Source organism: Platalea leucorodia, assembly GCF_965183815.1.
Source record: "Platalea leucorodia genome assembly, chromosome: 10".
In the NCBI taxonomy this organism is placed as follows: domain Eukaryota; kingdom Metazoa; phylum Chordata; class Aves; order Pelecaniformes; family Threskiornithidae; genus Platalea; species Platalea leucorodia.
In genome coordinates, this window is record NC_138832.1 from 17,067,681 (window position 1) to 17,093,995 (window position 26,315).

The 26,315-nt window shown below is 45.7% G+C and overlaps 1 protein-coding gene across 3 annotated transcripts in view; it reads right to left on the minus strand.

Annotated features, from left to right (window-relative positions):
- The window catches only part of NRK (Nik related kinase), a 109,070-nt gene extending 83,512 nt beyond the window's left edge, over positions 1-25,558 (minus strand). For all 3 annotated transcript variants that reach the window (XM_082323245.1, XM_082323246.1, XM_082323244.1), the window contains exons 1-2: positions 25,335-25,558; positions 20,471-20,536 (exon numbers count right to left, since the gene is read on the minus strand). In XM_082323245.1, coding sequence (XP_082179371.1) covers positions 20,471-20,536; positions 25,335-25,391 — 123 coding nt within the window. In that variant the 5' untranslated portion in view covers positions 25,392-25,558. The remainder of the gene's footprint in view (positions 1-20,470; positions 20,537-25,334) is intronic.
- Between the last annotated feature and the right edge of the window lie 757 nt (positions 25,559-26,315).

Consider the following 26,315-nt stretch of genomic DNA (forward strand, 5'->3'; position numbering starts at 1 on the left):
TCACTTGATCAGATTACCATCCTTATGCAAAACACGAACCACTCAGGGCTACTGCATACTTGTATAAGACTGGACTACAGATCGATCTTTTGGGATTTTGAAACCTGCTCCCAAAGAGGTCATTCACGTTGCGATTAGCAAGATCATGCAAAGCACTGAGCGCTTTTGAAAATACCATGCTAGTCACAATATGAAGAAAGGAGATTTGTCCTCTACTTATTTGAAATGGGTGGTGTCTGCAGCAGAACATCCCATGTAATCTTCTGCAGCTCCATGCTCATTTGGAGGAACCTGGGAAGTACCCATTCCTGCGGCTTCTCCTGATTCAGCTACCATGCAGACATGATGCTTTAGATATCCTACTGCTATTTGAAGTTTCTGAACAACGTGAACAATGTGCAAGAAGGAAGAGCAGAAGCATTCCTCCCGGGGCAGGTAAAATGACGGTGGGCCTCGGTGGGAACCAGCGGGAAATCGAGAGCTGCAGCGCAGCGTGCAGCTCGGAAAGCTAACTTCACAGGCTGCCATCGCTGCCGCGCTTGGGGTCGGTGCTGGCTGGGGATACACAGGGTTACTGAAGGCACAGCTGCTCCTGGTGAAGGACCAGGCTCCCGCTGACTTTGACAGAGCTGGATCTGGCCCAGTCTTTTGTATCTGGAGATACTTCAGGAGGGTCTAAGGGGAAGACAAACACTCTGAAGCTCTAGCTGTCCTCTCTTCAGAAAGTCATCCAAGTGCTTGACTTCAGGGATAACCACAAGGCCCCTGAACTCCCATGGCTTCTCATAACGCACCCAAAGCAAAGCATGTGCTTTGTCAAGTGGCCTGAATGGGAGCTGCTACCAGCGGGGAAAGAAAAGCAACGTTTTGGGGCCATACGTGGGTCAAGAGAGCAACTCGGACAGCAGCACAGTGAATGGGAGGGAGAGGTCTGAAAAGCAGGCTGTGCAGTTATCCCCTTTTCCTCACACTCCATTTATTGGGACATAAAACCCGATTTCTTTGAGCCTAATTTTCAGTATTTGCACAAGTAACAGTTTCAACAGCCTTGCCATTCATCCTGGGCTTCGGCATTTGTCACGCCTCTTAACGTCTGTTGAAACACGCCGTTGGGTTTCCAGCCTCAGACACCCCATCGCGGCTTGCTACCCCTGCCAGGGGCGCGGAGGCTTTGCAGACACGGGCGGTGGGGATGCGGGGCGTTTGCAGCCCCGTGGCTGCTCTTGCTACGGGCAGGAGGGCTGCAACAGCCTCGGCACAGAGCCAGTCCCGCTCAGCACCTGGGGAGCCCAGCAGTGATTTATGACAACAAAGGTCCAGCACACCGAAAGTCTATTTGTCCAGAAAAATAAACAGTTTAGGGAAAAAGCCTCAGCTTTTGGAAGGCTCTCGCTCTGCAGACCAGGGGCTGTTGAGAAGCTAAGTCTAGGGAGAGGTACAAATCCCTCCACCCCAGTGAATGTTCGCTGCCTGACTCATGTGCATCCGTTTACAGAAATACAGGGCGCTAGAGAAAAATCTATACACAGCACATCTCTGCTGGATGAAGTCACAAGCACTTAAACGTGTCCTGCCAGCCCCATCCTGCTGCAAGGAAGCCAGGGCTGGCCTGTAAGAGGTCAGCTGATGGGTGGCCGGCCTTTCGGAGCAGGAATCCCTCAAAGGGAAGGTTTTTTGGCTCACCACCACTACGAAGCTCTGAAGGTCAAGCTGCACGCAGCAATTACAAACCTCATGTTACGAGAGTCATGTTTTAACTTTTTAAGTCATGCAGCCTTCCCAGACACATGCTAATAAAGGCAGGCTTTATTAGCCTTCTATCTCACATAAACTTAACTTTGCATTCACATTAAGCTCTCAGCAATTATCACTGAATTTTTTTAAATCCTTCAGCATTCTTGTGAACAATAAGTGTAACGTAGTTGAATTTTCTCTTGCATATAACGCAGAACACGGACAAGGTTCTGCATGGTTAAAATTGCATTGCTGGTTTTTTGTTTTGTTTTTTTAAAAAAAAGGCTTTAAGGCAAGAAAGGTACACAGCTCGGACTGCAAGTTCCAGCCTAGATGATGAGAGCTAAAACAACCTTAAAGGTGATTTACTTTTTCATTCCAGTTCTGCTGGTGTTTTTCTCACACAGATTGCAGCGCCACGCGGGTACGCACCTCTCTGCAGATGCCCATGTGAGACAGTACATGTGGCACGGCACAGGACAGCCCAACGCTAACAACTGGCATTAAATGGGTTTCTCTTGGGGTCTCTGAGCCTTGCCTTCAGTGCTTCATGGCAAATACCCTCCCCTACAACTCTCTTCACCTCAGGCGAATTCTGAAGTCAAGAACTCTACTGAGTACCACTGTCAAGTTCAGAAGATCTGAGGTTTGCCTAGGGAAAGGTCATATTTTTCACACACATACAAAAGTCTTCACAGAGCATTTAACTGAGGAAAAAAAGACCATCTACTCTCAGTGCCTTTTCATTTGGCACTATTGGACGCGTCCTCTCCAAAAATAAAAAGGGAGTTAATGGGCACAATTAGTCTGTGAGAAAATACATCAGTCTCCAGATTTCTGAATGAGCTCTGCAAGAGATGAACTACATGGCACTGATCTCGCAGCAGCAGTCAATTCCTATTTCCTTCCAAAACCCTACTGGCCAGATGGTCCGCAAAACTCAAGGGAAAATTACTTAAACGTTTGGAAAAGGCTTTCAGTATTAAGTTGGTCTCCAAAATGAAACCAGACTACCCTTCTAATTATTCTTAAAATTAAAGCATACCTTGCTTTTCTAATTAAATTTAGAAGGAGCAGTGCTTCCAAGTTCACTTTGCTAAAGAAAAAATCCGAATTCGAGAAGAGCTTTAGTGTTATTTTTTTCTAAACTGATCTAATCAGCTTCGTACAGCAGAAGCCCGGCTGGCAAAGGTTCTCCTCTCGAGCAAACTATAGGTCAGATGTGCAGTAATAGTTCCTGAACAGCTACAAGCAGTTACTGTTCAATGCTGTATCTTCCCGGTTTTTGTATTACTTGTAGGGATCAAAGTCAATCGTGGCAGAGAGAGAAATGAACAGTGAACCCTTGAGAGGAAAAAAAAAAAAAAAAAAAAAAAAAAAACCAAAAAAAACCCAAAAACCTGCAGAATAATTTCAAGTAAATCGCCAAACACATTACAGCTGAAGAAGCCTTAAGCAACGTAGACTAGCCTAATTACCAGCATGAACGAAGCAAAAGCAGCAGCTAACCATTGGAAGAACTGGTCACAAAAGGACCAAGAGTTTCCTGCAATTAACCACTGAACAGCTTTACCATATTTTGAAACTCTCACCTCTTTGCCTTGCCCTGTTTAAACAACCCAAGTTCACTTTGTGCAGGGGGAGATGGAGCAGTGCCCTATATAGCGAACCGTGCATTTGGGCCCCCCACCCTCCTCTGATGCACCGCTGGCCACGCTTCTGCACGCTTCCCTGCGGGAATTCCCACCCACAGCTACCGACGGTTTCTCCTAACGCTTGGGTTCTTGCGTGCAATTCTGGCTCCACTGACGTCCACAGGAATTTCCGCTGTTGAATTTATTTGATCTGAATCTGCCCCATAAAAGGTCAATTTTCTCAAACAAAACAAAACTCGCTTTGCACCAAGTTTTCCACTGAAAAGGTGTGTATATTCAATGCTTTCTCTATCTGAGAAGGTGTGTTCACACCGATCCCATCACAGGTTTGAGCCAGAGTTTGTGACAGAAGAAATTAACCTCTGCCACTACTGCAGTGTGTCCCTTTGTGTGAAAGTATCCAACAACCAATTGCACTACTGCTACCTGAAGTTCACTGCCTATTGGGAATGAGTCTCTTCATAAAGCTGCAGATGAAGGCCAGACGGAAACAGAGAACACTTGCTATTCTGACTGATTATAGATATATTTACATTCACAGACATATAAATTTGACTGGATTGCTCTCATTCATGCTTTGTCAGTTGGTATGTCACATGCTGTCCCAGGCAGCAATGGCATCTCTGTAAACTTGTACAACACCAAATACGATGGGGCCCAAGGTACTATGGGCAAAAGTGCATGAACACGTACACAAACACATATATAAATATTCAAAAGTATAGGACTGAAATTCAATGGCTCATCCCATGAAGCCTCAGGTGTCAATGAAGCTGCACCAGAACCGTTCTGTGATTCAGTCTCAAACCCCGTCCTCATTTTCCAAGCTCTGAACCCTATCTGCTTCCTTTACCTTGTGACACCAATAGCCTGTCCAACCAGCTGCGTCACATCACAAGGCAGATGTCAAGAAAGAAAAACCAAACCAAAACAGCAAACCAACCTAAGCATTCCACAAGGCATCCAGCTATTGCCAGCAGCTTGCTGGAGAAATACGGAGCAGCAAGTATCTGAAGTCTGGTTTGCATGTACAATATAGGCTTTAACAACCAGCATCTCTGCTTTAACATCTTCTTCTAATTGTATTCACTTTAAAATTTACTCTAAAAGTTTAACCATCCACAAGTTTCAAAATAACTTCCTTTTGCAGCTTCTTTGCATATTCCGTCATCCACATTCGGATGCCAAAATACACCACCAACAGCTCATTGCTCCTCAGGATAAATCTGGTAATATGCGCCAGAGAAAAATTTCGCAGGGTCAGCTAAAACTCTACAGCATTGCCAATGCACATATTTAAGTAACAGAAATTTAAATAAGTAGGTCTCTATTTACAACAAAAGTGACTTAAAAAATAATAATAATCAAAGAGCATATGAAAACACCATACCAGAAAACCTACCTCCCAAGTGCTTTGTATTGCCTTCTATTTCTGAACCCTTAGGTTCAGGGAGGGACATGGGATTACGGGGAATTGCAAGCTTTCCTCCACTGTCAAGACAGAAGCTTAGCCAGGTTTCTTAAGAAAACAAGGCGTACGTGATTGTGCTGCCCCTGCATCCAACCATGTTTTAACCTGTCAGCCCATTTCAACCCAAACTGACAGACAGACACAAGTCTCAAAGATGATTTAATTCCTGCGTGCTTTGTGAAAATTGGAGACGGAGCCAAACTCCCTTCCCCCAGCGAGGAGGGCTCCAGAGTGGGCTCCGCTGCTTCCCACCCGACGCTGCCTGCCAGCTGGCCAGCCGGGGAGCACGCAGCACTCCGCAGCCAGCCGTAGCACGGGCTGCTGCTTGCCCAAAGGCCGGCAGATAGCCACAGGCAGCAACTGCTGAAGTGACACATCAGGGGGAGGCTAAGGGGTAAGCGGGGGCCATGGGCGTGTGTGCTAGCAGAGATCCTAAAGGACTCAGCAAAGGAATTGCGACTGCCGAGGTCGGAGGCGGACAGGACAAGAAAGGACAAATCTGCAAGGAACTTCATTTTGTTAGTTTTAATACTTAGTTTCTCCTCAAAACCCAGGAAGCTCAAACAACTTCAGAATTTACCGTGATATATAAACTCATCTCTCATCAGTGCTCGTAGGTTACTTTCCTCTAGTCTCAGCATTAACATGGCAAAAGTGTTTTTGTGTTTGCACCACCGAGGCTTACAGAAAATACGTATTTTTGACACGTTTGCACAAGAAAATAATTACATTCAATAATAGAAGGGTTACAGAAAACCAAACACCTAACAAGAAGGCGTTCTGAAATTAGTCGCTGAGCCATCTTTAGGAATTGGCTCCCCAGCACTGATTCTTATTTGCCATCTACTCTGTAATCAAATGAGTGCAAGGTGAGCATAAAGCACTAGCATGCCACTGTTAGCATTTTATATCCACTTTGAATAAGTAAAACAAATGACATCACGTGCAAAGGACTGGAAAAAACGAGGTTCCAAACAGTTATTTTTAAAGACCTGGTTTGCACACATGGTTTGACCCAGTTTAATTAGAAATGTATTTCCAGCTCAATTTTCTGAAGTGTGGGCATGCTCACTGGCCTGAGTCAGTTTTGTTTGTCATTTCCTTTTCATTGACCCAGCCACGCTGGACATCATTTTCCAAAGTGCTCATCTTTTGCATAACTCCATGGACAGAGGTCCATGCAGTTTCACAGTGGCTTTAATAGAAGAAGAGGGAGATTAACATAGAGTTCTTTGGAAATTCCCATTTATTTTCATTACCAGCTTTTTCTTCTTTTTCAAAGAATTTAGTTTAGGAAAGTCAGCAGTTAGCATTGATTAAAAAGCTGACTGGTGTAAGCTTAATATTCTTATGTCTCACAATCCAGTGAGAACAGGGGTTTTATCACTAACCGGGACAGCAAATGTTGGCCCCAGTCAGGGGTGGGTCCGGCTAGCAGTTTTGCCCTCACAGCAGTCGTATGCAAGAACATGTTTCTGTGGCAAGGCAACAACCTTCTACCTGCTAAAGCTTCCTTTTGTTTTTGCCAAGAAAAAAAGTCAAGAATAATACTGTAAGAAGCTATTTTCTGCCAAACCTCAAGAGAGCTGTTGTTCTGCTTCATCACCAGCTCCAGGCACACGCCCCACGACGCAACGACACCAGCATCCGTGCAACCCAGTCCAGAGCACGCAGGTTAGAAAGGCTACACCTCAGAAGCACATCTGCAGAAATGAATGGCTACAGTGATGGCAAACAAGAATATGGCAAACACGATACAGGGGGAGAAAAAAAAATAAGTCCAGAGGTAAAGCCCTCTGTGTCAGCTCATGTATTTCAAACGCTGCTTGCTAATAAAGGTTCCTTCAGCCAGTGCTGATGTACAGACATGGATGTCCTCCTTGGCAGCCAGGACACGAGCCAGACATGGCTTATCAGATCACAACCAACTCCTGGAAACACACCTAGAGAACCACAGAGACAGCAGCCTGCCCTGGGGTAGGGAAAAATGTAGAAGCAGCAGCTTCCCCGTTTCAATTTCTGATTATGTTCCCAGTTTTACAAGGAGATCCCTGGGAATGAAAACGCATCACGCAATCTCTGGGGTCTTTTCATATCACGCAATGACTATTGACAGTGAACAGCTTAGAGAACAGGGCACTGTATAATGACATTCACGCTACTCGCTTGGCCACGAAGGAAGCCAGAAAGGAAGGAAAACCCACTGTTGGCATACGCTCCCATAACCTGAGGGAACAACCCCTCTGGACATTCAGGCAGTGTTTACACACAGCAAGATTCAACCAGCCAGCCTCCCTATTAATAATCGCAGTTTATACAGCACAGTGTCATCCCCATCCCAAACTCCTACAATCCCCGGCCGGCCCTGGTCCAGCTCCCATGGGAAGGCTCAGCACTGCCTTCATCACAAGGGCAGCGGAGGTGCCCAGAGCCCCACAGTCAAGCCTGTCAGAGTCGGACTAGAAGCCCATCTGTGTAATATAAAGATTTACTCTATCTTATTATTAATAACATCAAAAGGGAGAGGTCTGCCAGAACTCCATAATGTCAACAATGCAGGATACAGCAACCACAAATGCTCAGAAAGCCAAGTTGTCTTTAATCTACTTACTATGACATTCGAAACCTATCTGCATGACAGGTAGGACAAGCGCCACACAGGCTCCAAGCATCACCCAGGGCTGATAAGGCCATTTTCTTTCATTCCTGGTCAGAGAACTGAGAATTTGGCAGAAGCAAGAAGCCAAATGACATTACACAACCTAACCAGGAATTCGTTGTGACTGTTTGAACAGCCTCATGAATGCAGTAGGTGCTTTGCAAACATATGCAGAAACCTGATCACTCATGCATGTCTGTAGGTGCAGATGCCTGTGCCAACATGAAAGTACTCTAACCCCAACATGCAAGCCAGGGATACAGGCCATGCAAAGTCTTCCACCAGGTGGGTACCTAGAAACTAACACGATGCAAAGAAAGGAAGAGAGGAATATAGAAAAGGGTGAATCCTAAATCCTCTCTAATCTTTATTCTCCAGCCCGTGGGATCAGAGACCTGAGCTTCCAGCCTTTGTTTTGCGACTTCCTCTCTTCAGAAAAGTCCTGACTGAAACCTTTCAAGTGTCCAAAACAAAGGAAAGTTGGTGCATCTCTTTGTTCCTTCATCCCTTCTCCGTTTTCAGGCATATTTATGGAGAGCAGGCTACAATACATGTAGCCTCTCCAGATGCAGCCTCTTTTTCTGCCAAGGAAACTGTCCCAGTTGGGCATCCAGCAATCCGCTATGCCCTATGCACACCTACTCAACAGCATGTGAGCTGGGAACTCAACACATTTGGGAAACGTCAGACCTACTTAGGCTGATCTGCACATGCACAAAAAGCCCAACGTATCCTGAGCGCGGCACATTTACTGGCACGTACCACCTCTGCGATGTCCAAGCTGTCCCGGGCTTTGCAGCTGCTGGGTTCACTGGGCACACCCTATGCCTCAAGTGTTAATATGCCTGTAAATTCCCAGCGAAATCTGGCAGTCTTCCACTGGGAGAGATGACAAAACATATTCTAACGTCTCTGGAAACAAATCACCCTTCATCAAAAAGGAATCCCACAGGAGGAACGGTCCGGTGCACCCAAATCATGTATGGGTACCGCCTGTCCTCTTCTGCAGGGCAAAATGCACACACAGGACCAGTTCCCGCTGTCAGCAACTGATGAAAAACTGGAAGGCTTCACCACAGCAATTTGATTTTCAGAGCAGCAGGGATACACTGGTCCACAGTACCTAACTCTATCCTCTGATATTAATAAAAGGCAATTGGATATCTGCTGATATAATTTGGCTTCTGTGGGCAGAATGTTTGCAAGAAGCCCGTTACAATAAATATTTCATGTTAGACTGGAAAAAGCAAATATTAAAGCAAAAACATTTTTTCCTGGCTCTTCCTTTTTTCCATATAACAAGATGACATCATGGACAATCTGTGTAAATAATACATTGAGAGTCCATTATCTAAGCCATATGCATATTTATTTTATGTTGGTTTTGTTGCATATTTTAGTATAATTGTTCATAGGTTTAAAGCCAAGAGTAAAACAAGAGTAGACAAATCTACTACAACAGAAATAATCAGTAAATTGGTTACTCTTCTGTTATTTTTAAACTCTAGGAAAAATCCATGCTAAAATTCAGCACAATAAACAAGAAAGTTAGAAAAATCTTCAAGTTTAGTAAAATAAATATTTTCAGAAGGCCACCACACATTTCTCTTATGCCCTTTTCCTCAAAAGGTTTCCACTTTTAACAACAGAAATACAAGAAAAAATGGCATCAAAAATGCTGATATCAAATGTAGCAACTGCACAACTGTAGAGTCAGGAAACAGAATTTAGTCAATTCCAATATTCAGTAAACCTCAATAAAATGTCAGTATTTTGCCAACTGGTCTCACTTTTGGTTATAAACATTCCTCACAGAATGGAAAGCCACAAGAATTCACATTAATATTCATGTTTATTTTGGTAGTGCCAAATTATTTCAGTATGATGGTACCTTTTTTCCAAGTATGCAGTACTGAAGACAATCTATGAAATATTAAACATCCTGCTAAATTAAAACGTATGTTCAAACGAAGCGAATGAAATGCAATGTTTTGATGTTTCTGAAACAAAGTTTGGAAACGGAAGCCAACTCATTTCTTAAAATTTTCCCACTAGCGTTTCTGTTGAACTCAACGTGTTTTGATTCGGGTAAAACTGTTTTCAAACAGCACGTTGTTCGGTAAGTGGCTGCCACCCAATTCTCACAAATCACCTCCGTAAGTAGACTAATCCCTCTTACCCAGAATCCCAAGACGCTTTACAAAAACAAGGACTGCCTCCATTTTCATAGCTACAGTCACAAGGAGAGCTCCATTTCCAGTGAATTCATGTGTTTTCAAGCAATGACGAGTGGCAGCGGCAAGAAGAAATGCTAGCTCTCCTGAACCGCAGCTGCCCACATCAACCTTTACGAAAAATTGTATTTCTTACGTGATGGGAGCACCTAAAACCACTGCCACAGACCACATGCTAGCTATTACATATTAGCTAATAACATTACTTGTGCAGGGCGCTGAAAAAGCCACAGTTTGCTACAAAGTATGCCTTCTGGACTGTTCACCCCCTAAGAACTCAGAAGTTTACTAAAGTTTCATCTTTTCATGGGGAAAGGGGATGGGGAAGAAATGACCTTTGAAAAGGTGCTTCTAAAGCAAATCTTAAAAACCTTTCAGGAATCCCACAAAGTCAGTAGGTTAGAAGGGCAGGCTTATAACACACAAGGGCTTTAAAAAATAAAAAAATACACTACGAACAGCTGAAAAATAGTTTCTTCTTTAATTTTATTCCCAAAGATCCATATTCACAGATCTCCACAGGCCAGGAAAATCACCGCTGGCCAGCAGCCTCAGAACAGCTGAATACCAGACAGGAGAAGCACAATTTTATCACATTTATGGATTTTACAATTGAAATTGGACATTACAATTTAAAATTACTTACTGGAAATTTCATTATGATGGGACAAGGGGCTGACCTGCACCTGTGTCTACCGACGGAGCAAGCTGTTTGACCCCAGCTGACAATGCAAACTGGCTTTTAAATGCCATTTCCCCACAAATGCCTCGGAGGGGCAGGATCAACAATTGTCCCACCAGGTTTTGCTGCTGTCCATCCAGACAGCTGCAGTCTGAATAGCTGTGCTACCACCAGACCCAGCCGTGCTTGGCTTTCAAGGCAGCAGGACCAAACGCCGCTTTCCTCCAGAGCACCGGAGCTGCGATGCCCCCAAGAAACTCACAGCAGCATTGGCACAGAGCCCTGCGTGAACCCGCGCGGCACTGGGAGACATCACGAGACGTGCTCTCAGGAGGGAGAGCTCTTCCCAGCAGGAAAGGAGGGGATCGGTCTCTTCTCCCAAGTAACAAGAGACAGGACAAGAGGAAACGGCCTCAAGCTGCACCAGGGGAGGTTTAGGTTGGATATTAGGAAAAACTTCTTCACCGAAAGGGTAGTCAGGCACTGGAACAGGCTGCCCGGGGAAGCGGTTGAGTCCCCATCCCTGGAGGTACTTAAAAGATGGGTAGATGTGGTGCTTAGGGACGTGGTTTAGTGGTGGACTTGGCAGTGCTGGGTTAATGGTTGGACGTGATGATCTTAAAGGTCTTTTCCAACCTTAACGATTCTATGATTCTAAGCACAAAGCCCATGCTGTTAGTGGTGCTGGTTGTGCTGCCGGCTCTGTTGGCTGGTTGTCCCAACCACCCCTCTGCCGCGCATCTCACGTAGCTGGTGATCCGCACGGAGCTGGCCTCCGTTACTTGCGGGGTAATTCAACGAGCGTGGAAGAAGAGCTGTGGCAATCATCCACGGCAGCCAGCCATGCCAGGGTAAAGCTGTGGGAACATCCCTCACGTTTCAGCACTTCCCATCCCCAGTCCAAAAAGTCTCGCTGCCTGACTTGGCAGACTTCTGTGCAACCTTTACACAGACATAAATCAGCATGCGGTTTGCCGGACAGCAAATTACCAGGCTCACGACTTCATCCAAATAACAAACAAAAACAATTCTTTAATGCTATTTACTTCTGTTTGCTCCAGAAAAGCAACACAACAAAGGGCTTGCTATGGCCACAGTCCTATCCCAAGCACTGCCCTAAGCTCAAGTACCAAGCACATGTGAAACCTTTCTTGCACAAGCATGGTAGTGCTTTTAACTGCTGCTGGATGGCCTTCACAAGGCAAAAGTTACACCTCTGCAGCTACAACTCAGTATCTGCTAATACAACTGCTTCTTAGAGTGTTATTTCATGACATTCCTGCTCTCACACAAGTCAGACTGACTAGGAGGAGTTAATGCAAGCTCACCTCTGTAGTGAAGATATTTAACTGAGGGCAGAATGACCTATAGATGCATTTTGTAATTCAAGCAAACCGACATCCATTCTACTTAGAGGAGAAAATCCCAGAGACTGATCAGGTACTGGGGAAGATAGAAAAAGGTGAGGGTGGGGAAGTCAGAGATGGGACAGAGTTCAACCAGGCCCGAGCTCATGGTCACAGCAGCAATGCAGCAGACTTCGGAGCTCAGGTTGCTGAAGTGAAACAGAAGGTAAAGTGAACAGCTTTGCAACAGTCCCACTGGGCACAATCATTGGTCTGTGCATGCTGGAAACACTGTACTGCATCCAGCCCATGGAAAATATCGATCCATTACAGACCTCAGCAGGAGAATTTGCCTCTTTGCGGACTGACATTTCTGCTGCGGGATTTTCCAGCGACACCTGCAACAAAGCACTACCGCTACACGTTTACTGGAGAGCCCACTCAACACATAAGTAAAAAGCCTCCTTCCAAACAGGATCACAATTTAGATTTCTAAAACATATCCTAGAAACTATCTTTTGGTCCCCAAGATCTCATCCTGCAGGACTTAACTGTTTGGCTCAACATAACAAACTTGTCGAATACTTAAAGAGCAAACTATAAAGCACTGTCATGGATGATTCTTGTACAAAAATATGCGTTCCTCAGGCATAAAAAAATTCAAACACATTCTTATGAAAAAAACAACTGAAGACTGGGCATGAAACTTGAAAGATTATTTACTGCTGGTGAAGACAACGGTGATGTCTTGTCTATGCAGACAATGGGAAAGGACAGAGGAGCAGCACACACTCCACACAGTTCTTCAGACCAATTCATCACACTGTCAAGTTTAAAGCACCAAATGCTGGATAAGTCCATGAAATACACATAACAAGAAAAAAAAAGACAAGCAGGCTATCAATATTTTTAGGAAACCAACTGATACATTCCTTTTATTATGCTCTACTAGCTATAGCCCAGAGCTACGAAAGAGGGACTTTCAAAACACGTACATGCATCCTTCAGGTCATTAAAGCAGACCTGGAAAGTACCATTCACATGGAGCTGTAAGAAAGAATCAGAGGCATGGAGATAAGGTGATGTGTGCTTGCAAGGCACCAAAGTTCTGCAATTCATTCAGAAAAAGGTACAGTTACTACAGCTAACCTGCAATGGGAGTCATCTCAAACATCCAGCTAAATTTTCTGCTGTTTAAAATTAAGTAATATCCTATCATTCATTAACTCCAACAGCTCATCACATGTCTGGGAGGCTTTTTGGACTGCAAATAGACAATTTCTCACAAGTCTTCCCCCAACTCCACTGATTTATTTTGAAGAACAGGTAACAATTACAATGAAATACTTCTGAGTAGGTCAAGTATTGTAAAACTCAGGCATGCAAAGCGCTGGTCACTCTGATGCATATCTTCATGTAGGCATGATTCTGGGAGCTGCAGAGCAGTCAGGAGTATTGAAATCAGTGTCACTAGTGAGGTGCTTAAAGTGTAGCAAAGTGCTTGAGTGGGGAATTAAGAGTTTGAACTATTTCCTACTGTGCTCATACTATCACCAGTGCATTTTTAGCATGTTCTGTTACCTTCAAAATAGCATGTCCCGTGCCAACATCTGAAGTGTTATGCAATGTGTACTCAAAATGCCACTAGTTTAGGATGAAAATGCATTGCACTCTCCCATATGGACATTCAGGTCCAAAATACAGAGGAGCTGGAAGCAGCAGGCCTGCCAACAAATTATTTGCAAGGATTTTACTATTCTCTAATGGCTGATATGGCACATCTAATTATTGTACTTTGCTCTGCTCAGTCAAAGAGCCTTTATTGTACAGAAGCACTCCACAGCTGAGAGGTTTTTTCACATCCTTACTCTTCTATTTTTGATAAACTAGTCCTACACTTAAGAATCTTAATTGAATTCCTCTGAAATATTCATTAACTAGAACCAGGACTTCACAATTTGCTAATTAATTTCACATGTATGATCCATTATTTTAAATTCCAGTGCTGAATATAGTTTGGCATTGCCATGCAAATAAGCAGGGAAGCCAAGATTAAAAAACAACAACAAAAAAACCCAAACAAACAAAACAACCAAAAAACCCCCCAAAAAACCCCAACTCCTCCCCCCCCCCAAAAAAAAAACCAAATCCCCCCATTGAAAAAAATGCTCCTGGCTCTGATAACTAAATACACACAATACACTACCTACTTTATATATATATATTTCAAATAAAAGTCATTCCCCCAACTTTTTTCTGTATCCTCCAAGTCATTCACAATCTAGTAGGCTGGATTGACAGTAGGTATGTTTATTCACTGAGATTCACATGTCCTGTACTCAAATCAAGATTGGAAAAGACCTCTGGGAACATGTGGTACCACTTTCTGTTGAAAGCAAAGCCTTAAGTTAGGTTACCCAAGACAATGTCAAACAGCCTTGGATATTTGCAGCAAGGGCAACTCCACCACCGCCCTGGGAAACCTATTCCAAAGTTGACTTGTTCTCACAGTGAAGAACTCTCTTCTTACATCCAGATGGAATTTCCCCTGAGCAACCTGTGCCTGGTTCCTCTTGTCCTGTGCATCCCGGTACTTTCATCTTCTATACAAACCATCGCTGAAGCACTTAAAGACTGTGACTAGATTGCCCTCAGCCTTCTCTTCCCTAGGTTGAAAAAAAATCCAATTCCTTCAGCCTTGCCTTCTTCACGCATAAAGTTCTTCAACCCTCTAAATGTTTTAGTGGCCCACTGCTGGACCCTCTCCAGTGTCCCAATGTCTCTCTGGAACTGGGGGAGCAAAGATGGGACACAATATTCCTAACAAGAGCAGGGGGAAGTAATCACATCCCCTGATTTGCTTGCTATGCTCTTGCCGACGCAGCCCAAGGCGCAGTTTGCCGTCATTGCTGCAAGGGTGCACCGCCAACGCCGCACCCTTTCTGATGAAGGAGGAAAAGGACCAACATGATGGTGTGAAAGTTTTAAGAAAAGCATGCAGACACGTATGAGAGTGTATTTAGGAGTTGCAGGCAACTGAGAGAAGAGGAAGAAACACATCTAGTAGTACACGGACTTCACAAGTGTTATTAAAAATCAGAGGCATGAGGAAGTTAAATACTGAAACACCAAACTGTGCCTCTCTGGTGTAGTAATAATATTACAGCCATATACATAAAGCTTTCAAGGCAACCCATTCATAACCAACACAGCCCTTCAGATCTTATTACAATGGCAACAGCACATATTAAGCTCAGACTTATTCCTGAAAGAGATCCCTGTTGCCAGGGTTAGCAGACAATCTCCAGTATTTGTTTGCACTACTGAATCAAGGATCTACGCAGTGAGTTGTTGATGCCATCCAGTACGCTGCCGGAATACTTCTTTATACACGGCTGCCTACAATAATTAACTAGTTTTTCATGTGGACAAGATAATCAGCTACGCTACTAAAAATCCAAGTAAAGAAAATGAATAGACAAACAAGCACTTCTACCAGCTGCTAGTGAAACAGAAAGTAGCATTTTGTCATTTCCATAAAGAATAACTGATTGCCCTCCTTGACTCAACAAAAATCTCAGTGCCTTGAAGGCTATGATTGGCTTGAAAACTATAACTGACCACAAATGATAACAAAATACCCCGAGAGGACATGACGTTTTTAACGTCTCTGCGGCAGTCTGGAGACTGAAATTGCCTTTCAGCCCCAAGACACGTTCTTTAGAAGGTGGCTACTTCTGACCCACTCCCAGAAGGGATGGTTTTGAAGTTTTCAGCTGATATATGTTCACCTTCTGCATTGGACTGAACTAACTGCAACGTTTCTTACATTTAACCTTCCAGTAACTGCCTGAGGTGCTACCATCAATTAAGGTTTTCAATACAGTCCACAGACTTTAACACTTCATAACTTAGCATGGTCTTGTGATTCTTTCCACGCAGTACCAAGTCTCAAAAAACCCATGTTGCTTCCCCCCGCCCCTCCCAACTTGGTCTCAATTACTTCAGCCAGTTATTTAATGAAATGGATTATTAAGAACTTAACAGATTTTCAAATTGTTTAAGATAAAACTGAAAAGTCATATTTATGCTTCACTACGCTCCTGCCACTGTACATCAACAGTAGAGTAACTCATAACTCATGTCAACAATTAAAGCACGATTCAATGCCAAGAAGCAGCTGTATTAACAAAAAAAACCACCCAACAACCCAAAAACACTTCCTTACTCAGACCTGCTTCCCTTAATGTATCCAGAGTCTTATGTGACTACACAGAAATAAAAATATTAGCTGTGCAGAGCCACTACAGGAAGGCAGGGTTGCTTCCACCCTCTGCTAAGCCTCAGCAATGGCACTGCTTCATCTTCATCAGTTGCATTACCGGGAAGCCACTTCTGCCCTTCTGATTCTCACAGTCCCAAACCAGAGCACCTCTCTCAAGTCCCCTGTGCCCTCAGACTCCATTAAAGATACAACCATTCTGCATGCACAGCAGCTGCAAACCTGTCACAGTTTATCATCAGCGTGCATGATCACACTCCAAAAAATGTCAACCCCTGGAACTTGCCAAAGCCACCGACCTCTCATTCCCTAGGCCACTCAAGAATGCCGACCCCAAGAAAGGGCTAATCCACATCATTAAGACAGAGGAAATCAAAAGCTCCAGGCAGGTGCCTCTCGACATCAGAAAACAAGCAGATTGCACAGATGCTGCTGATGACCTCATTTGGCCCAGAAAAACTTCTTTAGAAGGATGACTCTCAGAGCACAGCTGAATGAGCAGGATTAGAAGCAACTCCTCTTTATCTTGATAACTAGAAAACCAAAGCAGCTATAAGCTCAGAGTCCCACAGTCTCTTCCAGAGCTCAAGAGCAGTTGTCTGACCCAAACACTTCAAAAATGGCACCCACTTCAGTTGCCCCATCTCTCCCTTTCCCCGTTCACCCATTAGAAAAATGCCCCTGCAGTGAAAATTAAAAGATAGAAAATGCATTAACAGGCTCCTACTGAAGACACATCACTCGAAGAATATGAAACTAACAGCTGAAGTCTGCAAAAACAGTATTTCACCCCCCCAAACTTGCAGTTTAGTTATTACTAAATGCACAAGCACAGACCAAGATACAACTGTTCTACATCAAGGATGATACATGATCACTATCCAGCTCTTCATAGCAATAGAGTCCAACCATGGAAGGAAAACAAGGCATCCATATAATTAAACTTCTGGAGGTAATGGGAGTAGGCAAAGAATCACTCAAATGACAACACTGTCAGGTCTCGAGAGCCATACCTACATTGCAAGATACAGCCTGAAGCACACTAAGAGCAGCCCACATAGCCACAGACATTAGCTTCACAGTGCTTTCAAAGGTACCACCTTTATCAGTACAGCATGTGACAACAGTGCAGCAACTACTAGCAAATAAAAAAGATTGTATTTATAAATCTCCTAGGTTGTTTTCTGCAGTTTTACTGCAATCCCAAACACTGCCCGATTCAAGCTTCCCCGGGCAGCCTGTAAGAGGGGGTTCCACGGCACCGCGGCTGCAGCCCGGCGAGGAAGCGAAACTCAAGAACTTGCGGGTGACACCTTCAGCCATCTTGCTTCCTCCTAGACAACACCAACAGTTACGGGATGCAAAACATTGCTCTGCCTTGTCTGAAGGTCATCCTTACTGATCAGCAGCTAAAAAAACCCAAAAATTAAAATGCTGGCCCTCATACTTTGGAGAGCAACCCCACATTCCCCGCACAGTCTTTGTGGTCCCTGGCCTTGAGGGTTCCCAGGAAGATGGACAGCCCTTGGAAAAAAAAAAAAAGTGCATGGGAAGTTCAGAAACCGCCCCGTATGCATTGAATGGAGATGGTGCAGAGACTGGACACAATCTGACCTTCAGCACTTCCAAGTTCAGGAAACAACGGCACGAAAGAGTAAACACTCATTACTTCTCCAACCACCAGCAAATGCACTACTTCCAACTGCCTTCAGAGAAGGCTCTCTGCTACCACCTTCCATGACACTATTCAGAATCGCCTCTTACATAGTACTGTTCTTCAGATTTCAGCTCCCGGAAGCCAGCAATTAACTGAAAAACTCATCTATCATTTCAAGAGATAACAAGGCCTAAGTCTCATGACTTCTTGGTACCATCTGATTTTTTAATATCTAATTCATACTTTCCAAAAGGCTGAAGTTGCCAGTACTGGCATATTTATGTCCTACTACTTCATAAGCTCTCAAAAAATCTGCTAGCTTTTAGTCAGTTTTTATATGCAAATCCCAACTTTATAACATTTCTAGACAGCTCTAACATTATCATGGGTACAATTTATACCCCCCCCCCATTTCATTTAAAAAGACACTGAACTGGAACTGCTCCGGAATAATTCAGTATGAACAATACTCTCCTTCAATAAATCTGTTAAACATTGTTTTCCAAATCTAATGATGAATCCTCTAAATTTTATTTTCATTTTTATGGAGCTGCATATATTAAAACATATAGCCTTATGAATCATCTTCACAGCCAACCAAGCAATTTAGTAATCTTGGACATAGTTTATTTAGCCTGAAATAAGCTTTGCTTTGATTATGTGCAAACTACTATGTGTATCTATTTCTGGATGTATGGAAGATTCTGACACCTCTGGAGAATAAAAATGTGCTCTAATGACATGAGTACGTCATGTGGATAACTGAGCTTACCTTATAACTTAAATATTTATGATCACAAGCCTATACTAGACAAACTACAAAATGATTCCAGCATTCCTTAATTCACTCCATCAGTCCTAGCATTGTATAGGTCGAAGGACATATTACACAGCAGTGAAGAAAGAAAGAAAGAAAAAAAAAAAAAAACCACACCAAAAAAAAAAAAAAGAAGTGAATACCATAGAGTAACTTTTCATAGTCGCTTCAGAAGCAGTTGTTCCATTGCAGCTGCCCTCCTTCAGAGAAAACGGACATTTGCTCTGGTTGCAAGGCCAGCACAAGGGAGATACCACCTGAGTACGTTCAGTTGGTGCTCAGCATCTTCTGCAGAGGTATTATCAAACACACTGGAGCTTTGGACTGTGTGAAAACCGTTCACAAGGGAGACCACGCGGACTGCCTGCAGTTTGGAGCACGCGCTTTGTATCTGTCCACCCTAGCTGTCATCATCTGTCTTCTTCAGCTGCATGGTTCACTGTCATCCTCCCACAAAGAGCAGCTCCATCCCCAAACAAGCCTTGGCAAAACACCCTATATTCAGTGGTCGCATGTATTTATATGAACAAAGCCTTTGTTATGGGTGTGCTCGCGCAGAGCCAGGGTTACACACAGTCCATCATCTCTCCATCGCGTGATGCATGTGCATAAAGCTTGCCCTCAGTGCCCTCAGCCTTGCAAGACCCTGTCTCTCAGGGCCTTGCTTAGAAGTTGCAGCTAGTCCAAGTCCAGAATGAGCTGAGATTCAAATCACCCATTATCCAGAGCTGTCAGACCCTGGTCTCCTGCGTGCTCAGCAGAGAGCAGCCTTTGGGTACAATTTTTAATTGTCATTGTTAATATTTCTTACACATTTTGGCAACTAACATTCTAGTGAACCACATGATAGCTCAAAACATTTTCTTTTGCAGCAAAGAAGCGAACTATGTGGCTCTTTCCCATTTCTGCCATGATTAAGCAGCTGATTCACTCCCAACACCCCTAAAAGATGACTAGATTGAAATTTTTTCTCTCCCAATATAAAATAAATCCAGGCGTGAAAAGAAAGGCAGCTATTTCAGAGGCCCTTTGGGAGCTTTAGGATCTTTTCACAGGTAGAAAACTCTGTGATTACACCGAAAACAGCACCCCGAATGTCTCCTGGCTTCTAATCTGTCCATGTGAATGCCTGAGCCTCTATTTTTAATTTAGTAGTACCGACCTCAGTATCTGAATGACAATCTCAGAAACAACACAGACTTAATCACAGCAACAAAGAGTTACATGAGAAAGATCCTGCTTCTGATATAAACATAAATTTTAAAAATGTAGTATGAGAAAGCAGAAACTCCCCAGAACTGCTTCTGTAGAGGATTTTCCAGACTCTTTGAAAGAGTATCTCTAGCTTCAAAGGGAAACCAAAACGCGATCACAGCAGATCTGCCACCAGAGGACGGACACCGAAACGTAACATACATTCAACGAACTGGCATCGGAGAAAGACAACCAGCCCTCCTGCTTTTCTACATCAGGCCCCCCTTCTGCATTCTTCCTGCAGTAGGGGATCAATGCAGAAGGAGCCTGGACCGATACAAAGACGCGGCATGCAGTGGCTTGTCGGCAGCAGGACCTGGGGGAGAAGCAAGACCAGACAGCTTCCCCCAGCGCCATTATCCTTCTGAGGTACCTCCAAGGGTTCAGCGGCGTAGCCTGATCCTTCCTCTGTCCTCTTTCTCCAAATGGGAACACCACAGATTCGGTTCCCTATTTTATCACGTCTACGTTCTCTTCTTAGATCACTCTTAGGAAAGGCTTTGCAGTGAAAGAACACTTTTCACAGGTGACACCATTTTGCATTACACAGAAAAGACAGCAAGATAAAACAGGCTATTTCTGGAACAATATCGTCCACCTTCTTAAATGGTGCTCATTTCTGCTTTAGAAAAAACAGCTTTATCAAGAACAGCATCATAAATTAAAGAGGCATCCAAACCTTATAGACTTGTCCATATGTCCCATTTCCAACAACCTGCACCAGTTCAAATATTCCCGCAGGGTCCTGCAAAAAGCAGAAGAAATAACATCATTTGCAGCAAAGCCACCACTTCATAGCAGAGCGTAACTGCACACAAACAAAATTAAAACCTCTGTGGCACACCTCCTAATGATCTGTATTACACGCTAAAGGGGAAATAGCCAAATAACAGTATAAGAAATATATTAATATTAAAGTTTTCAGTCAAGTTGCTCAAACATCTATACACAAAACAACTCGGTGAAGATTTGTAGCACGGCAGATACAACAAATAAATGGAGATGTGTGAAGAATACAAGAATTCAACAGATTCAGCTTAGCAGTAGAATAAGGAGTAAACTCCAGGCTTCTTGAGCCTTAAAGCACTGAGCTAGCCTAGAGGCTGAGCTGCTGTCTTTTGCTATAAACACTTAGCACTAGCAATGTAACAAAGGAATGAACCTAAATCATAGAATTGAAAAAATGCTATATAAAGCACCTGAGCCCAATTACCTTACAAAAGGGAAATGTATCGTCCCAGGCAATCTTAACACTACAGGTAGGTTGAGAATGCTCGATTGTCCTGTTTTACAACCGTAACAAGGTGAATTTGACTGATGTATTGAAGTCTTGGCTTTGAACCCAAGCTAGATTGCTGTTAATTTACACAAAAGATTCATGTGTCGGGTGGTCAGTGTACCATACCACCTGAGCCAACTTTTGCCCTACTGGTTTAACCCCAGCTGCTCTAAAACCGACCACCGCAGCAGATGTCCTTCTCCAATAATGAGATGCTGCAGCCTTTCAGATCTAGGAAGACCATCTTGTTGCAAGGCATGGGCAAGGAAATGTTTGCTCCTGCATGACCAAGCACATTAAGAAATCTGTTGCTTCAGTTAAAGCTCACTTGAGAGATTTATATGAAAGCATTAAGAACTCAAGAGACCAGTTTCTTGGTTTCTGGCTGAGCCATTTTTCAGTCAGCTCATTTCTTGGGATGATATCATTGAGAGATTTATATTAAATATTATTAACTCCATGTGTCAGTTTTACCACATCTGTTTCAGCAATCTGTCATGTCAGATGATGCCTATTGGTACTGCTGAGGGATGCGATACAGAAAAACATTATCTCAGAAGTACAATTTCTATGACCCTGGTTGCAAAACATCCTTTTTTTAAGGTATCAAGCTACTTCTCCACTCCATTTGTATGTTATTCTTTTAATACAAATAATGCTTTCTTCATATCGGATATGGAAATGTTTACTTAGGCAAAATCCCAGTGGAAACATACAGGCTTTTTTCTGAGCAGATTCTGCCTTTACTGGCACAACTGTCATGATAAACGGCAATAGCTTTCACTGTCAGAGCAACACAGCACAGAACTCCACACCTGAAAGTACTAGTGAGTTAATTTGGTTTTGCTTTTAAGTTAAATGAGTTTTAATCTTATACTTCCTGCATTGTCAACCTCACAAGACTTTTTTTTAAAAAAACTAATTAACCATGCATAAACCAGATCAAATCACTGACTTTTGACTCATGCACAGGCCAGTCCATGCCATTTCTTTTCCATCTTGTATTTCTAAGACAAGGTAGTAAGGCATGGTCTTCTAGACTTCAACCCCAATTCCAAAAGCCCTCACACAGAAGAAAATCAATGGGACCACTCGTGTATGGAGCTCAATGCAGGCATGAGAATGCTTGCAACATTGGGATCCTTGTAAAGTGCTTTGCTTCCTTCTCGTTTCCTCATTTTTCACTTCTGCTAGTCTTGGATATAAACGAGCCGTACACTTTGCTTCAGCAGAGCTGAAGTCAGCAATAATCCATTGCCGCTGCTAGAGCAACAGGTGGGTGCTACAAACCTCTGCCTCGTGTCCCACCTTCCCCCGGAGCCGTTCCTTGGGGTGCACACGCTCCGTGCAGTAAAACGCACGGCGGCTCTCTGGGGAACTCTTCCAGACAAGGGCCTCCGTGCACAGTCTCTACTGCGCTCCTCCGCGGGAAGCACGAGCAGCAGCCCATTTCCACGCCTCTTCTGCAGAAAGTAGCACTGCTGAATTAAGAGGTGTTCATAGTGCGCAGAAACCTAGAGGAACCTAAACTGCATTTTCAACTCAAGAGTTTGCAACCGTCCCTCTCTCTTAAATGCGTGCTCTGTCCTCACTCTTCTTCTCCAAGTTTATTTATTATGCAAATATAGTAATTTAACGTGCCTAAAAATCAGCTTCCATCTCTCCCTCCAATCAATCTCATTCTGATTTAGCATCCTAATAGCTTGCTTGTAAAGGTTTCAGACACTCTAGGAAAAATCCAAACAATTATCTAAATAAATGTTAGCATTAACTTTAATACAGCAAAAATCCTACCCTGTCTTTGCTAGCCAACTGAGCATTAACATCTCAAGCCTCCACAGCTGAGTGCAGCCAAAATACTTTGCCATCTCTCTTCTTTTAATCAGGACACCATAGTGAACCGAGCCTTGTTAAGAGTCATAAAGTATATTAATCTGGGCTCTGACTTTGGTCCTTGGATTGCCCTTGTTTGCTTGGATATTGGCACTGCATCGTTCGCTGGCATTCTTCACAATGGCCCAACTTCTTAATTATCTTGGAGTTAGGTATCATCTTTGATGTAGTGCTTCCTCTCGGCTACCGTTTAAGCCCCATGGCCCATCTAACCCCTCACCAGCCAGCCCCTGCCAAACTGCTAGGTTCACTTTGACAGACGCCACAGTCCTGGCCTGAACATTCATCACTTTAAGGTTAATTACTGTAATGCACTGTACCATATGGCGGCCTTCTTGCTTTCCTGCAAGTCATCTGCAGAGTACTCAAAAGGCAAGAGCAAGACTGCTGACCCAGAGGCACCCAGGCCACATCCATCTCCTTTGCAAGGCAGAATGAAAAACAACGAACGCAGCAGGAGCCCAACCAAAATGCACTTTTCCACAATCTCTGCAGCTAAACAAGACACAGGTGTCTGAAGCTCAAGTTCTTCAACAGGGCCTCTGCACCTCCACACATAATGCTGAGATCAGCGGCTTTTTAACCACCTCGCTGCCACGATGAACCCAGGGCAGAAGAGCCCCAGCGAGATCCTCCCACAACACTTGGAAACTACGGCCCAAACCACCTCTTTCCAGGAAAAGGGGAAAGCCCTGGCGAGCACCCGTTTGGAGGGGAGCAAGGCCAGCTCGTGCAGTTTGAAGACAACCCCAATCACAGTTGTGCCTCCCCGCTGGACCTCCTGACCGCAGCCAGGTTGGCGGGAGCGCAGCACCGGGCAGCTCCCACCGGCCCCGGGAACACCTAAGACAAGGCAAAGGTAAAGCACCCGTCTTTACGGAATTTCTACAGCCCTGCCTCACCCGCCTTCCATTGCCCACTAAGCACAAACCCCAAACTAAGGCTGCTGACGTGCTGAAAAGGTTTCCTCAGAAAGGACACATTTGTCCCTTCCCCTGCCACGGCTGAAACTTGCCGTGGTTACAGCCGCTGGGAGGGAGGTTTCTGCATGGGATGGTTTTGACCCAAAGCCTGCCGTCTGCTTTGCAGCAGTACTCTTTTTTTGAACTTACACTGGTTTCTTATCATTTATTTAAGGAGATAAGATTCATCTGCTGAACCTCTAAAGAGGAACTTCCAGTGTTTTGCCTCACTCCCCCTGAGCAGGGCCAGGTTAAACTGCTGCCTGCCTTGCCCGGAGCCTTGTGCCATCCTCACAAACGTTACTGTCTCTGCTGCCTTTCTTCTTTCCGCCTCTGGCCTGGAACACCCTCCTCGCCATGTGATTATTGCAAAGGCTTCTCCCAGCCCTCTTTTTTTGTCCTGATATTTTTAGAAAGTAGCTTGCTTTGGTTTCACTGTCTGGGGCTGACTGCTTTTTGCCACAAGTGAACTCTTCCCTCTTCTTCTGTGGAGAGCACCCCAGAAAAAAAACTGCCGTGGCTGGACTGGGTTGATGGGCTGTCAGCTTCTAAGTAAAAAAGCGAAGTGGAACTAAGGGGCATCGCACACAGCCCTGTTAACCGTCTGTGGACGTGAAACACTAACAGTGTGGCTTTTAATGCGGCCGAAGTTTGGATTATGTTAAAAAACTAAAAACACAAGAGCATAATGATAAAAATTCATAGCAAACTAGGTGATTGCTGACTTTTTTTTAGCTTTAAAAAAAAAGCCAAAACCTCAACAAAAAACCACAAAGCTAAAACCCCACGCACATATTTTCTTCCAGAAAATCCTCATTTCTCATTTGTTTTCTCTCCACAGCCTCACAGCATTCACATCACCCCCAGGAATGCCAGCAGCAATTATTTATTATCTTGGGAGGGGAACCAACCTCCCCGGTGAAGCACTCCTGGCCCGGCCGAGCGGGGCTCCCGTGGGAGGGTCTCGCCAGCCACGGGAACGCGACCTCTCCCGCCCGCAGGCAACGGGGCAGGGCGAGCTGCGGGCTGGTGGCGAGCTGCCGGCGAGCTGCCCAGCATCCCCGGCCCCAGCGACTTCGCACCCGACGGCACCGGCGGAGCCCTCGCCCCGCCGCCGCGGTTTGAACGCCCGCACGCCTCGCCTCGCCCCGCTCCCCGCGGCCGCTGTCCCACGGCCACCGCACGGGCTCCCTGCAGCGCCGGCGCCTCTCCCCGGCGCGAAAACCCCTCAGATAAGGGGAAAAAAAGAAAAAAAAAAAAAGGAAAGCGGGGGAAGCCCGCACACGCCAGCGGCGAGGCTGCAGAGGCGAGGAGCAGCCCCGGGCCCGGCGGGGTGCCACCGCCCGCGGGACGGTGGAGGGGCCCCGCCGCCGCCGCCCCGGGCGGGACCCCCCCCCGCCGCTCCTTACCCGCAGCGCCGCCAGGTCGATGCCGTCCAGGCTGCGGGCGGCGCAGTCCCGGGCCATGGCGCTCCGCCGAGCCCTCAGCGCCAGCCCCGCCGCCCTGAGCTAACGGTCCGGCGGGCGGCCCGGCCGTGCCCCGGCGAGCGCAGGAGGAAGGCGGGCATGCCCGGCCGGCCGGAAAGCCCTCCCCGCTCGGCGGGCGCGGAGGCAGCCCCCGGGCCGGGCGGCCGCCGCCGGTAACTTCGGCGGAGACGGTTCCTCGGGAAAAGTTTGCGAGGAAGTGACGTGAGGTGGCGGCGGGGGTCGGGGCCACCTGCCGCGGGCGGGGGCGGCCGCCACGCCAGCCCCCACGCGTGGGGGGGCCGCGCAGGCAGGGAGGGGTCGGGCAGCTGCCCCAAAGCGCGGCCGGGGCGGGGGGGCGGCGGGGACCCCAGCGCTGAAGGCGGCGGCGGGGAGGGAGAAGCGGCGACCCCCGCGCTCCCGGGGGGCACAGGGAGCGCAGGCTGGGGGGGCACAGGCAGCGCAGGCTGGGCCAGGGGGCTGCAGGGGATTACACCGGCCATTTGGGGGGGGGGGGGGGTGTGTACCAAAAAAAACCCCCCAACCAACCAAAAAAACCAAAAAACCCAAACAAACCCAAAAAAACCCCCACCACAACCAAAAAAAAGCCCAACAAAAACCACCAAACCTCACCTCAAAAACCCAACAAGCTACATTAAAAAACCAGAATACACACAAACACTTGCAGACCCTTTCCCTAAGGCGAGGAGTGCTGCAAATACGAGCCCGCGGAGGCGAGAGCCACGCTGCTCGCAGCACGGAGCTCGGCGCTGTCGGGGCGGCCTCGGACCCGGGGGGACCCGGGCCCACGGTCCCACGCAGGGCAGCCGGCAGCGGCGAGTCCCTCGCGCTGCGGAGCGGGACGGCAGCCCCCTCGGCGAGCCTGTCCCAAGGCGCCGCAGCGTGCTTCGGACGGCGGCGCGTTAC